Here is a 17,496-nt window from a genome sequence, read left to right as displayed (position 1 = left end):
AAACCCAAACAGTGGGAACATTTAGTGTTTGGAAATATAGAATTAACCGGATTTGTTGGCACATAGATGTCATGCCACATACTAGAGAGGCCGAAGTTGGCAGATCTCTTGAACATAGGAGTTATGAGCCACAGTGGTCTATGGCTATTGGGTGTCTGCACCAACTTCAGCATTCATCCTGTGAGTCCCTGGGAGTAACAGGTAGCACCAGGTTACTATAGGAAGGGCAGCCATAAATACCAGAAACAACTTGTTACCATGTTGATCAGTGATGGGATTGGGCATGTGAGGAGCCCTTACATTTCTTATAGAGAAATAATTTCTTATGTAATCTTGGTCAAGTCACTTAAAAGAACAAAATAAAATCTTGGGTCTAAGCTTTCTCATCTGTAAAATTAGTTGGGTAGAATTGATGATAATTAAGGGCCTTCCTAGTTCTGTGATTCTATGATTAGACAGAATAGTATAGACAGAAAAATGCTAAACTGGGAGTCAGGAGACATACTGGCTCCACTGATTTGTTCTGAGATCTTAAGTAGGTCACTTTTCCCCTCTGGTCCTCAGTTTCTCCATCTGTAAAATGAGGGAGTCAAGCTTGAAGACCTCTAATGTCTCTCCCCTTTCTGATACTCTATTTTACTATGCTCCTGTGATTGACCCACTCCACTCTTGTCAGTTTACAGAATATTCAGGTACTGGGGGAAAACCTAGGTATCAGTAGTCAGAAGTGTCTCTGAACCCTTCCAGGCTCCCTTGCCTAGGGGTCTGGGTGTTTCCTTCTTAGAGGCAACTAGGTGATATAGGAAGACCTGAGTTCAAATCTTGCCTCAGATCCTACCTGTGTGATTCTGGGCAAGTCACTTGACCTCTGTCTGCCTCAGTATCCTCATCTGTCAAATGGGAATAATAATAGTAATCTACTTCTTAGAGTTGTTGTGAGACTAAATGAAATGTTTGTAAAATGCTCTGCAAACCTTAAAGTGCTAAGTAAAAGCTAGCTATTGTTATTAGTAGAGCCTCTCAGCCCTCTCTCTCTCTGCCTCATCAAGGTTGAGCTTCTAGACAACAGCATGGTCCAGTAGCCCTTGGGGCTGCCCAGGTCATTGAGGGTATCTTAGGGGCCTATTACTGGGAGTCCTCTTCCTTATTCCCAGATGATTTGGAATTGCTCTTTCTACAATACTATCCTACCTCCTCCTTCTCAGGATACCCAGAACCCGAGGTGACATGGTACAAGGATGATGAGGAACTGGACCGTTATTGTGGGCTGCCAAAATACGAGATTTCTCAGCAGGGGAATCGGCACACCCTACAGCTGTACAAGTGAGTGGGAATAGGATTGTGTGGGCCACTCCCTTCCCAGATGTGGATGAGGGGAGGAAAGGCATGTGTGTTTGGGTGTATGTGGTGGGAGGTGGCTTTGTGTCAGTCACTGAAGGGGACATCCTAAGTGACAGTTGAGCCCAATGGAGATTGGAGGAAGCTATAGATCTGCTCTTCTCAGGGGAGAATGCAGTGAAGAAGGACTGAGAGGTTTTATTACACCTTGACCCTCATGAAGGCAATTCTCTTGGGACCCCTCCAGCCTGTAGGAGAGAGAAGACTGACTGTCCAAAGCAACAGTGGAGGTGACCATTCATTTGGCCAGGACCTGTCTCTGCCTGGGGGAGTGAAGAATCCTGGCTGCTTTGGTGCTAAGACTAAGTCTTTTCCACTTTTTCCAGGTCCCCAAAACAAAAGCTTATAGGATTTAGGTCTGTTAGGGGTCTTAAAGATCATCTGGTCTAACCCTCTAATTTTACAGGTGGGGAAACTGAGACCTAGGGAGACTATATGACTTCACAGAATCTCAGAGTTGGAAGGGAGTTCAGAGGTTATATATAGCTCTGTCTGTACTTAACCAAGAATTCCCCCTACAGTATTTTTGAAAAATGATCATCCAACCTTTGCTGGAAGATCTCTAGGGAGGGTAGAGTCGTTACTTTCTGAGATAGTCCATTGCATTTTTTGGAATCATTCTAATTATAAGGAAATTTTTCCTTCCATCAAACATAAATCTGCCTTTCTGCAACTTCCACCCACCATTCCTAGTTTTTCCCTCTAAGGCCAAGCAGGATAAATCTAATTCTCTTAAGAAAACAGCATTTCCAATACTGGAGGCAATGACCATGTTCCTCCTAAGCCTTCTCTTTTCAAGGATAACAATTCCTAGTTCCTTCAACCAGCATGGTCTTGATGCTCCCTCCCTGTCCTGGTCTGGAAGCACTCTAATTTAACAGTCGTTCTTAAAATATGGTACCCACATCTGGATGTATTGCTCCAGATGGTCTGACAGAGAAATGATGCAACAGTACTCCCTCTGCTCTGGACCCCATCTCTCTCTCAATGCAGCCTAAGACTGCATTAGCTTTTTTGGAGGCTGCCATATTGACTTGCCTGAGGTCACACAGGTCGGTCGGTCATTTAGGCAGTGAACTCTTCTAACTCCATATCCATTGGTCTTTCCATTATACCTCACTACTTTATAGATGTTGAACGTCCTTCCTGCCTTTGAGGTCCTCTGAGGCTAAGATTAACCTAAACACAGATACTGGGCATTGTGTAAATGTAGGGTCATGGAATCACAGATTGACAGATCCAACCCTCCCGTTTTTTGCAGATGAGGAAATTGAGGGCAAGAGAAGTTATGTGACTTGCTCAAGGTGATGCAAGTGGTAAATGGAAAAGCCAGGATTAAACCCAGGTCATTTGGAACTGAATTCAAATTCCATCGATCTCCTAGTTGATCTTTAGGCCTCAGTTTACTTACCCACAAAATGAGAGCATTAGACTGGACTACTCAGAGGTCTCTTTCAGTTCTTTGTCTGTGGTCCTATGACCCTAACTCCAAATCCAGCATTCTTTCTATTAGAATCTTTTGGCCTCTTGTGTAGCATGAGACTCAGCCCTATTTCAGCTGAGGTGGCTAGCATGACTGCTCCTTATCTCATGTGTAGGTTTCCTTTCTCTTAAGTGCTTTGAAGTAGAGGAACAACTTACCATGTACATACCATGTTCAGAGTTCTGGACTCCTGGGAAGGAAAGTTGACATAATAAAATTATGGAATATTACAGCTTCAAGACACCATCTTAGAAGTCTAGCCTAAAAATCTATTTTTTTCTCTTGCCCACTCCTTCCCATTAAAAAAAAGAAAAAGAGAACAAAACTCTTTTAACAAATCAAATAAAACAATTTTCCACACTGGCCATGTCTAAAAATGTATGTCTCATTTTGCATCTTGAATCCATCAGTATTTTATCAGGATGCAGATAGCATGCAACAGTGTACTGGTAATTAACAGCTGGTTCTCCAGGGGGAAAATGTACTCATGACAAACTTCTAAGTTTAATCTGCATATTAACATTTTCTATGTCACTTTCTTAAGTCTAGACAATCAATAAAAGAATAATTCAAGTCCTGATCTGTAGTGCTTGCTGATTTCCAAGGTGTAAATGCTCACGCTTAGAATTTAACCTCATTATCTATCCTTTGGAATTGTGGTTGGTCATTGCAGCGATCACAGTTCTTAAGACTTCAAAAGTTACTCATCTTTAGAATGCTGTTGGTATTGTAGAAGTCATTGTCCCAGTTTTTCTTACTTTACTCTCTATTAGTTCATGACATCTTCTGAATTTTCTCTGAACCCATCCTTTCATTATTTCTTAAGGGACAGTAATTTTCTGTTACAGCCACATATCATCATTTGTTCAGCCCTCCTCCCCAATTTATAGGCATCTCATTTTCTAATTCTTTGCCACTACCAAAAGGTTTGCCATAAACATTTTTGTTCATAAAAGTCCTTTTTGTCTTTCTTTGATCCCTTTGGGGTATAGGCCTAGTAGTAGTATTGCTGCTGCCTCTTCATTTTACAGATGAGGGAATTGAGGTGCAGAATAGTGGAGTGATTTGGTCAAGGTTATATAACTAGTAAAAATAATTGAGACAGGACAAGGACCCAAGTCTCCTGATGCCCAGTCCAGGACTTTGCCCACTGCACCATACTGTCTGGTTTTTGTCATGTTCTATACCAGGGGTGGGGAACCTGCAGCCTCGAGGCCACATGTGGCCCTCTAGGTCCTCAAGCCCTTTGACTGAATCTAAACCTCACAGAACAAATCCCTTTAATCAAAGGATTTATTCTGTAAAACTTGCACTCAGTCAAAAGTCCAAACCCAAAGATCTAGAAGGTCACATGTGACCTTGAGACCACAAGTTCCCCATCCCTATTCTATGGCTTTATAACTACACAGACCAGAAGCCTCATTGTTTCTGTAACCCACTTCTGAGTATTACATGTTTCAGGGACTCCTCCCTAGCTATCTTCATGTCACTGTGACCTGAAGGTGGGCACTCTGAGAGCTGCCCTGGTTCCTGGGAATAGAAGAATGGTGTGACCTAATCCAGTTTGGAAAGACTCTGCTCCACGGATGAGGGTAGAGCTGAACTCCCCAGAATGAGGGAGGTGTTCATCCTGTACCCCAGAATTTGTAGTTGCTCATGGTGACCATGAGGGGTTCTGACCCTTTGGGAATACTTAACCATAAGCAGTCTTCCCCCAGAGTTCCCCCATGTCACCTCTCTGAGCCCTCTGCTCTTGTTGGGGACTCTCCTGAGACCCTCCCGATTGTGGTTACATGTTCAATTACTTGCCTTCCTTGGGCCTTCGTTTCTTCATCTATGTTGTGGGAAAATTAAAATGTTAAAGCTGGAAAGGATCTTATGACAGAGTGACTAGGATAATGGACTTGGGGTCAGAAAGACCTGAGTTCAAATACTTCCTCAGTCAAAGAAACATATTAGCTGGCCCTGGGTCAGTCACTTAATGTCTCTGTACCTCATTTTTCTTATCTGTTAATTGGGAATAATAACAGCACCCACTTCCAAAGGATTGTTGAAAGGATCAAATGAGTATAAAGTGCTCTGCAAACTTTAAAGAGCTTCGTGAATCAGCCAACAAGCACCTACTATGTATGGGCCAAGCACTGTACTGAATGATGGGGAGATACAGAAGGGCAAAAAGACAGTTCTTGCTCTCAAGGAGTTTACAGTCTGGTGGGGGAGACAACTATGTACAAACAAGATATGTAAAAGATAAGTTGCAGGGTAACTAATGGGTCTGGAGTCAGGAGGACCTGAGTTCAAATCCCGGACTCAGATATTTATTAGCTATGTGACCCTGGGCAAGTTTCTTAATCCCAATTGTCTTCCCCACCCCTAAAAGGGAATGAATGAATGGTCTCCCCCACCCCCAAAAATGAATGAATGAATGAATGAATAATTTTGAGATAATCCACAGAGGGCAGGTAGTAGCATTAAATGGGAACTGAGTTAAATTTCTTGAAGAAGGGGGACTTTAGCAAAGACTTTCAGGAAACCAGGGAAACTGGAGGCAGAGATGAGGAGAGAGTTCCAGGCATGGGAGCACCCAGTGAGAATGCCCAGAGCTTAGAGATGGAGTGTCCAGTACAGGGATCATTGGCGTGAGGAATGCTGGCTTTTTCTATCAGGCTGGGGGATCCTCTATGCCAGTGTGAATGAAGGCTTCTTCCACTGTGCAGGGGTGGTAGAGACTGGTGCTTGGGTGGGTCCTCAATCTACCAAGATCAGGGCACTGCTTCCTCACCTGACTGTCTGTGCCTCTAGGTGCCAAGAAGAAGATGCTGCTATCTACCAGGCATCTGCTCGAAATGCCAAGGGCATTGTGTCCTGCTCAGGAGTCTTGGAAGTGGGGACCATGACCGAGTACAAGATTCACCAGAGATGGTTTGCAAAGCTGAAGAGGAAGGCAGAGGCAAAGATGCGGGAGATTGAGCAGAGTCGCAAGTATGGGAAGGAGATGGTGTCGGAGGCTGACACAGTGCGGAAACTCAGTCCAGATAGATTTCAGCGGAAGCGGCGGCTGAGTGGGGCAAGGGAGCAAGGTCCTTCGGCTTCCTGTAAGGACCTTGAGGATGGAGCCCTGGAACCTGAGCATGAAGGAGAGACCAATGAGCCTCCATGGAGCCCAGCTATTGGCCTGGCCAATAGCTTTACAGGGGGTGAGGTCACCACTAATGGGGATGCCACTTTGGAGAGTGGTGAGGAGAGTGGGGATGGCATTCTGTCTTACATCTGTGAGGCTGTAGAGCTCATCTCCCAGAGACCACCCACCAAGGAGTCTGTGGCCAAGAAGAAGAAGAAAGAAGAGGGGCCAAGTCACAAGGGGACAAGGACAAGTGAGCAAAAACCCGAAGGAGCAAGAATATCTGAAAATCACACCCCCGCCACTGCAGAGTCAGACTCCAGCCGGACACGTGGCCACACGGAGGTGGAGAACACCACACTTGCTCAAAGAGAGAGCTCTCTAAAGAACAAAAAGCAGGACAAGGCAGATAGGACCCTGGAATCAAGCTCTCCTGTGGCACAGGAAGCTAGAAGCTCAAGAAAGATTGGGGTCAAGACTGGCAAGGGCCCAAGAGCCCCTACCCCTGAGGACAATGTTTATTTCTCCTTAAAGGACATGTACCTGGAGAATACGCGGTCTACTGCCACTGAGGAAAGACTCCAGACCCCCAGTGGAAGTTCTCAAAGTGGTATCCCTTTGGGGACCTTGCCAGGAAGAGAGACAGGAGGAGAGAAATTGCCTCCTGGCCAGCCAGTGCCCCCCTCTGCCCAACAGCTTCCCAGGGTATTTAATAGGAAAAGATTTGCCCCTCCTAAACCAAAATGTGACCCCAACAATGATTCCCAGCCTTGTGCCTCTGTGGGTACCCCCTCAGGCATTTTGGGCCCTTCTCCCCAGCAAGAGGCCCAGACCGTGAGAATTTCCCCTGAGCCAGCAGCTACTGTCCCAACTCCCCCTGCCCGGAGGAAGCACAAGACTCGGGACAGCCCTGCCCAGAAGCCGATATCCCACAGAACTCCTTGTGAGGTAAGAGTGACGTGACAGTTTTTTTGAGAGTCTGACTTCATGGAAAGTGTTTCCAAACAGTTTGGCAGCTAGAGTGCTCAGAGTTATTTATGGAAGGGGAGTGGGGAGGAGATACGGTGCCAGGCAGGGCCAGGGGACATTTGCTGCAACCCCATACCCGGGGCCCATCACCTAATTCCAAATCTACAGGGATGGCAAAACCTGTCTGCAGCTGCCTGAGCTCATTTGCTCTGAAAATATGGGAAAATCTCTTCCCCTAGTGTCCTACTGTGTGAGGAGGAGATCTGCTCTGACCAGGGGAAGTTTTTAAAGGCTTCAGGCACTAGAGGGGCTTTCCTTGGGGAATTGGAAGCCTAATTCACCCAAGGACAGGGGAATTGACAGCACTATTGGGGCCTAAGCCTATGACTGCATCTGTTCCTGACCATCTCCTTTGCTCTACATGTCTATTTTGGTCATTTAATCGGTGTTTCCAGGAGCTACTGGGCTCCAAGGGAGCCTTGTGTATATCCCTGTTATCCTACCCAATGTGAAGAAGGCGCATCCCTCTGCCAGCTAATGGGGAGGCAGGGCCATGGGACCAGATGGCTTTTTCGGGGGGGTGGAGATTAACTGCAGGGGATAGACAAGGTGGATCTTTCTTACCAACCAGAATCCCTCATGTTCCAGGAATGCCCTTAAGAGACTTGAAAACTAGTGTCAACTAGGGGGCACGGTGGATAGAGTAAGGAAGATCTGAGTTTGAATCCTGCCTCAGACACTTACTAACTGTGGCCAAGACACTTAAACTCTTGGTCTCAGTTTCCTCATCTGTAAAATGGAGATAATAATGACCACTTTGTAGTGTGGTTGTCAGGATCAAATGATATGTTTTAAAAATGCTTTGCAAGCTTTAAAACTCTATAAGTGTTAGCTATCCCTGAGCTATCCCCTCGTGACTCTCTCTTAATACCAACCCTTGGATTAGATCTGTGATTACCCCACCTCCCAGCTTAGATAGCACTCTAGCTAGGGCTGGGTCAGTGCAGAAGCAGGGATATAGTGGGACTCTCTGGGACTTCTTTCATCCCATCTCACCACTAGAGAAAATACTGCAGCATCTGAACAGCTCTACTGAAAAGACCAGTTCTACAGGACAATATTTGCTGGTCATTTAGCTTCTGAGCTTCAGTTTCCTCATCTGTAAAATGGGGAATAATAATGCTTGTAGTACCTACCTTGTTGTGGGGCTTAAATGAGGGAGTGCATGTGTGTATGAGTGGCTTTGAAAATTTTAAAGTATCACATTAATATCAGTGATAATGAGAATGGCTTCTTTACAGTGATTGGATTTGAAGTTGGAATACCTGGGTTCGAATGCTATTTTCTCTTTAGCCATGACTTTTGGTAATTTACCTTGGACCAATGATCTGACTTCCCTGGGTTTCAGTTTCCTGATCTATAAAATGAGGAAGCTGTAACTGCTGACTTCCAAGGTTTCTTTTTGCTCTAAATCTGTGAGTCATGTAAGCTCTTGGACAGTATTCTCCATAAAGGCAAAGAACAGCCCTGTTATAATAAAGGCCCAGACTTTTGACATTGGAGAATATAGATACTCACTTGTATATCAATCAACAGGTAATTTTTTGGACATTGACTTGGTGCCCAGCCCTTCAGAGAGACAAAGGAAGAAAACAGGGCCCCCTGTCCTTGGGGAGCTCACAGGCTAGTTAAGAAGACAGATGGACACTCATGAAGCAGGAAAAGGACAATTTAGAGCCCATCTGGGTGATACTGATAGGATGTCAGCAGGGAGGAATTCAGCAAAGGGAGGGAGATGAGGTTGAGTGTTCTTGAAGAAATTGCCAGGCCCTATCAGGAGCTTCCTGCAGACCCCCATTGCTGTTATCTGGCAGCAGTGGAGGTTTTTAGATTTTAAGTCTTCCTGGGAACAAAGAGGTTAACTATATCAGGATATCCAGAGCCTTAGCTGCTGAAATCTGGAAGTGCAGTGCCTAAGGGCTCTGGGAGCGGGAGTGGGGAAGTGGGGGAAGGGTGAGAGTCTTCTCAAGAAGAGAGAGCTGGGGCTTATGGATCAGAAGCAGTCTTCAAATTGGGGAGGGGTTTGGTAAAAATATGGGCTCCTGAGTTCCTGGTAACATAGCACATGGGTGCTATGTTACGTGAAGTATCTAAGACGTACCCCAGGGTTAGAGATTGTAGGAACATACATTACATGGAAGGAATTAACCCATTCAGAACACTGCCTATGTTTTTTCTTAGCTACTCAAGAGAAGGGAAGTGAGGGTGTGATCTGCTGAGGGCAGAAGCCCCAAATGGACAGGATCTGGGACTTCACATAATTAGGAGGAGCTGATAGATAAAAGGTGGATAAGCAGGCTTAGGGAAATCTTTGTAGAAAGCAGCTTTTGATCCAGCCTGCCTTGGGAGAATAGGATGCTTCAAAGTTGTCCATGACTCTATCCTTCTCTCCTCCTGACTCTATTCTCAGCCCAACCAAGACCATAAATCCAGGGTCATGTCTTTTTGGCAAGTGTCAGACCAGGCATACATAGAGGAATCCTTGCTCTAGAATGGAGGGAGGTACTGGGATTTGCCCACGGCCAAATCCTTCCTACCTAGCCTCAGTTTCTAGTGGGAAGCCCAATACAGTAAGATATGAGACAAACAGATGGTAAGGTTCCTGTTAGTACTGTCCTGGTAAAGACAGAGCAAGGACTGAATGAGGCTAGTAGTCTGGTTGCAAGGGAATCTCAGAACAGGCATAATAGGTATAATAGATAGCAAGGACCTATGTGGTTTAGTGGAAAGAACAGTGGATCTGGGGCCAGGAGAGACCTGAATTCTAGTACTGATTGACATTGGCTAGCCATGTCCCTCTATAAAATGGGGTTAATAGTAGCAATGGTATCTACTTCACTGAGAAGCTGTGTGTATAGTGGATAAAGAGGTCACCTCAAATCTAGAAAGACATGAGTTCAAGTTCTGCTTCTGACACATACTAGCTCTGGGGCCTTGGGTAAATCCTAACTTCCCAGTACTCTAGGCAAGTCTCTAAGACTGTAAGTTGTAGAGAAGGGGCAGATGTGCATGAGTAGAGGGAACTTCTTCATCCAAGCATCCTCTATATCAGTGAAATCACTGGTCTGGTCCCTATTCCTGTTCGCCTCCCAGTATTGATTTGGGACCAAGTGATATAATGCATGTAAATAGCTTTGCAAACCTCACCAGCACAAACACCATGGTCTTATTTCTTCTATTCTCTCCCTGTTTTCAGGCCTTGGAGACCCAGGTGGCCAGAGCTCCTGCAGCATCTGCTGATATCAGCTCTGCTGCAGAGTGTCTCAGTCGCAACATTGTGGGAGAACAGAGGAGTGATGAACCCATGGACGTGGAGACCCAGGAAGAGGAGAGGACAAAGAGGGATGGAAGGACGCCAATGGATGTTAGTGCCCAGATGGAGAGTGCACAGGAAGATGTGAGGACACAGGAGGAAGCAAGGACACGTGTTGATTTGAGGACACAGGCAGATGTGAACCAACAGGTGGTGGGGAGAACCCATATGGATAGCACACAGAGAGATGGGAGGACACAGGTGGTAGCAGTAACATGGCCAGAGCGGGAGAGTAGCCACGGTTCTCAGCCTACAGCCCCCAAGTTCCAGATGACAGAGGCTTCTCAGAGACCTAGCCACTTCAAGAGGCTGCCTGCAGAATCCTCCCATCCTTCACAGGTCAGGTCTGAGAAGATGCAGATTACAGCCCTTGGGAACACACAAGTTAAAATGCGGAGCCTTCCAGCCCATCTTGGGCCAGAAGCTGGTGGGAGGCCAGTAGATAGAGAGGAAAGCAAAGGACTAGGGGAACCAGGCCCTACTGAAGTTGACAAAGTTGCTCAACAGCCCCAGGATGAGTTGCATCAGCCCACTGAGGAGTCACTAAACAGTGATCATGAGGCCTCTATGGAAAGGTCTGACCCTCTGGTAGAGGCAACTTTGGGCCTTGCCTCAGACTCCCATCCAACTTCTCCCCAAAGCACCAAGACCCCTAGCACTCCTAGCCCAAAGGCAATCTGCCTCCCAAAGAACACACAGGAAGAACAAGTCCATGGAGGGCCTACCAAGGTGGCTGTAATGCCCCGTCCAGAAGCAGCCCGGGACTTGGGGTGCTCTGAGCCAGAGCCTCCTGAAGCTTTGCCCAGAGTGGGGACCCCCAGCCAGGGTTATCACGCAGAAACTGAGGCTGCAATGAGTAGAGGGAATGCTCTTGGTGCTCATGAGGAGCCTGAACCTGAAGTTCCAGGAGCTGGGCTGCAGGCCCCCAGCCCTGGAGCCCCTGACAGTGGCCTCATTGATTCCTTGAAGAATTATTTACTTCTGCTCCTGAAGCTCTCCAGTGCAGACACAGACCGGAATGAAACTGAAGCCAGAGGGAGACCAGAGGGCCAGCAGCCCCCTGCAGGGGGACCTGGTCCCCCAGACACTCTGGCACCGACAGTGGAGATCGCTGGCTTGAGCCCCCGCACATCTCGGAAGATCCTAGAGCGAGCGGAGAACAACCACCTTATTCAGAGTGCACAGAGCTTGCAGCTGAGCCCCTGTACCTCCCGCCGGCTCACTGGTCTCATTGACCAGGAGGTGCAGTCTGGCCACAAGGCTCTGGCAGCAGGGAAGCCATTGGGAAGAAATCCCAGTCCACTGACTGTCCCTACCATTGTGGTGGGGGAGGAGACCCAGGTGCAAGGCCCAGAGAAAAGTAACAAGGGGGCTTCTGAGGAAATCAGAGCTGGGCCCAAGGAAAGCAGAATGGGGGAGTCCCTTTGGGTCAGTGGGGATCAAAGGTCCCTCAGGATGGGGGAACCTCTTGGGGAGAGTAAGAGAGAGGAGCCCTTTAGGGATGCAGAGCTCTCAGCAGATAATGGGGGGAGTCTCCCAGGTGCAACCCCAGAGGAGCTGGCCTTGGGAGCTCGGAGAAAGAGATTTCTCCCCAAGGCCAAAGTGACTGGGGAGGTGGAAGCACCTGCTCCTGAAGATAGGGAAAGCCCAACAGTTTCTCCTCGTGGGTCCAGGAAGAATCTGGCACCTGGATCCCCACTGAATCCTCAGAAGGAGAGACATTCCCCTTCTCAGAACAGAAAGATGCTTGAGGTGCCTTGTCTAGATGAGGATTCTACAGACCTGGGCTCTGGGCCCAAGGGCAGTGGGCCAGACACGGAGTTGGCCCCTGAAGACAGCAAACAGGATGAGACAGCCAAACCCAGAAAATCCAAAGACCTTTTCAAGGGTGAGAGCTGGTTTGGGAAGGGAGGGTAGAAAGTTCATGGGAAAAAACTAAAGAATTCTTAGGACACGGAGGCTTGCTTCTGGTGTATAGATACAGCTACTGTCTTCTTGGTACCTTGTGCAGTGAAAAGAGGACTTCCAAGAGGCATGTTTTAGGGGGAGTTGGTTAAAGGGGCCCAGGTTTTGCTTAGGGGCCTGGAATTTCAATTTGTGCAACTGTTCTTGCCTCTTCTCTAGGGAAGACCACTGTTTTCTTGGTTGCCTGACCCCTTGCATTGGCGCCTTTTTAAACCCTGGTCTGAGGACAAGCTGCCCCAAGAAGTAGCATTTGGAAACAGTAGTTAAAACCTATTGCAGACAGGTCTGGGGTCAGTGCTGAGCAGGGCCCTTGTAATCAGGAAGGATCTAGAACTCCTAGTGCCAGTCTGTTGCCTAGGAACCCTTTCTGTTTTTACTCTGTGCCAGGACACAGACTGTCCCCTCAGGCCTCACTTGAAATTCAATTAAATAGCAATTCAGTTTAACAGACACTTGTTAAGGGACTGCTCCAGGCAACACCCTGTACTTGGGAGGATAGATACAAAGTTTAGATAGGATAAATACCCTGCTTTCTGATAGTTTATAATCTAATAGGGGAACAGTAACACATACCAGTAATAACAGTATAAACTAATATGTGAAAAATGCTAATAAGAATATAAAGGACTAAGTGAGGCTGGGGTGTGGGCAGATGAAGGCCATTATAGACGGGGGATCAGGAGGAGAACCAATGTAAAGAATACTGACTCTGGAGTCTTGTGTTCAAATTCCTTCCTACCTGTATTACCTTGGGCAGGACAATTCACCTCTTTGGGTCTTGGTTTGCCCATCTACAAAGTGAGAGATTGGATTAAATGGCCTGTCTGTTCTCTTCCAGCTCTATCCCTACGATCCTATGTATCAGGCCTCAGAGGAAAGAATGAACAGGTGGAGAGAGGGAAAGCATGGGCATTTCAGAGAGAGGCTAGATCAGTAGCACAGAGGTGGTGTGGCACTGTGATTCCTGACCTTTTGGACTATTCCCCCAAGTACCAGCTTGTACCACTGTACCAAAATGGCAGCCCAGAGAGTGACTAACTTACCAAGGGTGACAGTGAATCCTTGGCCGGGATTTGAAGCCAGACATCCTGATTTCCAGCTCTCCACATGTCCCTGACTTATATACATATAAAAGCATAGGGGATTTAATTCATTGAGTGTTGACCTTAGAGGCCATCTTTTCCAAAATCTTTTTATATTTTGCTGATGTGGATACAGAGGTGCCCTAAGGGTTAAAAATAATATTAAGGGTTGCTTTCTCAGTACCTTGGGAGTCCCTCTTGAGCCTGAGAGCATCCTAAAACAAACTTCCCCCTTATCCAGGACCATAAAACTTCCTGGTCACTCCTCTACCCTGGGTCATAAAATTTCCCCTGTCTCTGTTATCCTGTGTCATCCATCTTCCTCATCCTGTCCCTAAATCTCCAACCCCCATTGGAAACCCTAGAATTTCATCATCATCCTACAGGCTGTGTAGTTTGCTGGCAATATGTCTGGTTCTTTTCCTATAGCATTGCCTTTGTTTAACTCCTTGCTAAGTCTCAGACCTGGATGCTTTTGTGTTAATAAAGCTCCCTTTGCCTAAAGAGAAGGTCTGATTGAATTCTATGACAAATCTGAACCAGCTCTCCCAACTCTGAACCTCGACATTGCCAATGAGGAAACAGCCTCCATGGGTTAAATGAATTAGCCAGGGTCACACAGTTTGAACTCAGATGTCCTGACTCCAGATCCAGTGCCCTTCTCACTGCTGCCCTGGAGAGAAGACTTGGGGGAGATCCAGTTCTTTCAAGAAGGAGAGGGACCTTCACCAGGCTTACAGAGTTCCATTTCTCCATCAGCCCCTCAGGTCATCCGGAAGATCCGGGTGGAACAATTTCCTGATGCTTCGGGAAGCCTGAAGCTGTGGTGTCAGTTCTTCAATGTCCTCAGTGATTCAGTATTGACCTGGGCCAAGGACCAGCTCCCTGTGGCTGAGGTAGAGAGGAGGTAAGGGGCCTGGCTGCTTTCAGAGCCTGGGTTCTCCAAGCCCAGTGGTCCTGAGAGCTGAGAGCCCAGGAATAATGTGTTGGAGTCTCTACCATCCCTGGAACTCACTGGGGAACCAGCTTTTGTTTTGTTATGAACACCTTGTGCTGTCTCCTTTTCCCATTTTCTTTGGTTAGAGTGAGGGTTCTGGTGGGCCCTTGTGAGCCCAGAGTTCTGCCATCCAGGTCACATTCCCAGGCCTCTGGATTCTGTTTTTTGTTTACAGTGCGGGAGATGAGGGGCCGGCGGCCTTAGCAATTGTACAGGCTTCACCTCGGGACTGTGGTGTCTACCAATGTACCATCCGAAATGAGCATGGCACTGATTCTACTAACTTTTGTCTCAGCCCTGAGGGTGAGTGAGGACCTTGTTTAGCCCCTATCCACTGCCCTGAGACCCACAACACACCATATCTCTGTTCAATAAAGCTCCTAGGCACATCCTCCAGAGGCACAGCTGATGGGAAATGGGGTGAGTCAGCCAACAAGTCACTCAGCAAGCCTTTTAACTAAGCTTACTGTGTGCCTGGCATTGTGCTGAGCAATGGAGATACAGAGCAATAATACAAATAATAATAATAAACCCAACAACTCTCAAACAGACAAAACACAGTCTGTACTCTCAAGGAAAGTATATTCTATTAGAGGAGATAGCATATAAATAAATATGTACAAGATATATAGATGTATATGAAGGTAATATGACACCCCGAGGAAGCCAAGGAAGTGAAAAGGCTAGAGGAGAAGGGATGTCGGGGGAGTGTGTCTGGGGGTGGGGCAGAGTAGACCATTCCAGTCATGGGAGAGAGCCAGAGCAAAGGTGTGGAGATCGGTGACAGAGTATTGTATTCAAGGATTCCCAATGTTGCTAAATCACAGTGTAAAGTGGAAAAGGCTGCCCAGGTTACAAAGAGCTTTAAATGCCTAACAGAGAAATTTATATTTGATCCTGGAGGTTATTTGTTAGTGGAGATTATCTTTCCCAATCTGGGCAGGGGAACCCAGAACAGTCTCTCACCATCTTCCTTTGTCCCATTCAGTGTTGTCAGGATTCATCTCCAGAGAAGAAGTTGAAGGTAGAGTATGCTGCTTGGGAAATAGCTGATGGGGCTTCATAGCCATCTCTGCTGTCTACAGGGATGACCATCTGCATGGGTTTGGAATTTCTGGTCTAGTTTGGAATCTTTCTCCCCGTGTGCACCAACCCTTTCCCATGTAGTCTAGAGTCAATATTTTTCCTCGCAGGGGAGGGGAGAGGTATTTCTTAAATGATGCCCCTCCCCTCTCTGGGGGATGAGGGAGACATACTGCAGGTTGAGCCCAGTGGAGGATGGAGAGGGGTGGTCTCAAGATCACTTCTTTTGGCTCTAATCAGCCATGCATACCTAACATCCCAGGGATGTGACTCTGAGTGAGGGTAGGCTAGGGCTTATGCCTAGGGGACCACCTCCTTCATTTCTCATATCCTTATCCAGTTGGAGAAGAGATTGAGATGACACCCATGGTGTTTGCCAAGGGCCTTGCGGACTCGGGCTGCTGGGGGGACAAACTTTTTGGCCGACTGGTGAGTGGGGAGCTCCGTGGAAGCGGGCGTGGACGTGGTCTTCGCAAGGCCTCCCAAGCCAAGGTCATCTATGGACTGGAGCCCATCTTTGAGTCAGGCCGAACTTGCGTCATCAAGGTCCCCAACCTACTTGTGTTTGGGTCCGGCAATGAGAATGCTCTACTGGGGAGGAATTATGATGTCACCATCCAGGTACTCAACCCCTTTGCTGCTGCTTCTCAGTCCTAGGTCCTCAGCTGCTCTCCTCCCCATTCCCCAGCCCATCTTTCCATTGAATCTGGGAGCTGCATAGGAAGGCTATGCTCCTAGAAAGACATAGGATAATAGTCTCTGCTTTTTTGGGGGGGCATCCAAAGGCTTTTAGGATAGAGGTTGGGGAAAGTCATTGATGCACAAGATCTCAGAGGTGGTGGGGTAACTTGGAAATTCATGTTGTCTAGTCTCCTGCCCAGTGTGGGAGTTTGCCATATTACATCCCTCAAAGATGGTGATCCACATCATTGAGATCTACCTCCCTCTTCCTGGCATCTTGCTTAGGGCTCTGGAGCTGGGCAAGTTTATCTCCAGGGCTTTGGTCATTTTTTTCCTCTAGGGATGTAAGATCCAGAATATGAGCCGAGAGTACTGCAAGATCTTTGCGGCTGAGGCCCGAGCTGTCCCTGGTTTTGGGGAGGTTCCTGAGTAAGTTCTCCCCTTCTCTCTCTGCCCCATGCTTCCTAGACCTTAGGATGCCCCTGAGGTCTAGGGATATTAATTTCCTTCTTAGTGATAGGCAAGGAGTCTGTACGATCTCATGTGGATAGAGTGCTCATAAGGTAGAGATGAGTAATGCATGTGGTTAGTTCTGTACAAAGTATTGTCTTGCATTCACCCACAGTAGAGCCTGAGTGTGTGCACTTACATGGACACACATGGTTCTGGCTTTTATTTTTCCTTCAGTTCCTTTTATGCTCCCTTCCTCCCACCCCTCCCCCCATCACTCTGTTGCTCCCAATATCACCCAGTTAACAGATTGAAAAATTTAGGCATGGAAAGGTAAAGGGGCTTTGAAAGGGTGATAGGCTAGGCATGAGAACCCAGGAGGCTTTGTGCTCAAGCTTCAAGTCCCATTTCACAAATGGCCCATGGTTTCTTCTGCTTTGGATGTTGTCATACAAAGGGTTTCTGCATGTTTCCACTCCCCATGTGCTTAGGTTTTAGGTAGTATATCTCAAGTTTCAGATCACTAGACTGTGCCCAGTGTTGAGCTACATTCAGATCCAGTCAGGGGTCTCTTCTATCTTGTCTATTACTTTCCTGTCTCAGTCCTTCACTGTATTTACTGTACATGGCCACAGAAAGTACCCAGGTCACCCAGTGCAGACTCTAATGAGCAAACACCAAAACAATTCCTCATCTGGGTGATCTGAGCTAACTGTGCCCACCATCACCCCCATCTCCATCTTTAAATTGCTGGGGACCTCTAGCATAACAGTAACAGTAGCATTTATGTAATGTTTCAAGATTCGCAATGTCCTTGATAAACATCATCTCATTTTATCATCACAACAACCCTGGGGAGTAGGTAATTTTATTATACCTATTTTGCAGAAGAGG

The 17,496-nt window shown here is 47.0% G+C and overlaps 1 protein-coding gene across 2 annotated transcripts in view; it reads left to right on the top strand.

Moving 5' to 3' along the window:
• ALPK3 (alpha kinase 3) overlaps positions 1-17,496 on the top strand; it is a 44,617-nt gene that overhangs the window by 18,798 nt on the left and 8,323 nt on the right. For both annotated transcript variants that reach the window (XM_069098729.1, XM_069098728.1), the window contains 8 exons: positions 1,206-1,323; positions 5,684-6,950; positions 10,228-12,232; positions 14,151-14,298; positions 14,564-14,691; positions 15,377-15,412; positions 15,812-16,092; positions 16,493-16,581. In XM_069098729.1, coding sequence (XP_068954830.1) covers positions 1,206-1,323; positions 5,684-6,950; positions 10,228-12,232; positions 14,151-14,298; positions 14,564-14,691; positions 15,377-15,412; positions 15,812-16,092; positions 16,493-16,581 — 4,072 coding nt within the window. The remainder of the gene's footprint in view (positions 1-1,205; positions 1,324-5,683; positions 6,951-10,227; positions 12,233-14,150; positions 14,299-14,563; positions 14,692-15,376; positions 15,413-15,811; positions 16,093-16,492; positions 16,582-17,496) is intronic.

The sequence above is a fragment of the Petaurus breviceps genome, unplaced genomic scaffold (assembly GCF_028583685.1).
Source record: "Petaurus breviceps papuanus isolate PSGF00001 unplaced genomic scaffold, PetGlider_PUasm1.0 37, whole genome shotgun sequence".
In the NCBI taxonomy this organism is placed as follows: Eukaryota; Metazoa; Chordata; class Mammalia; order Diprotodontia; family Petauridae; genus Petaurus; species Petaurus breviceps.
Note: the sequence above shows the minus strand (reverse complement) of the source record. Positions and strands in the feature narration are given on the sequence as shown.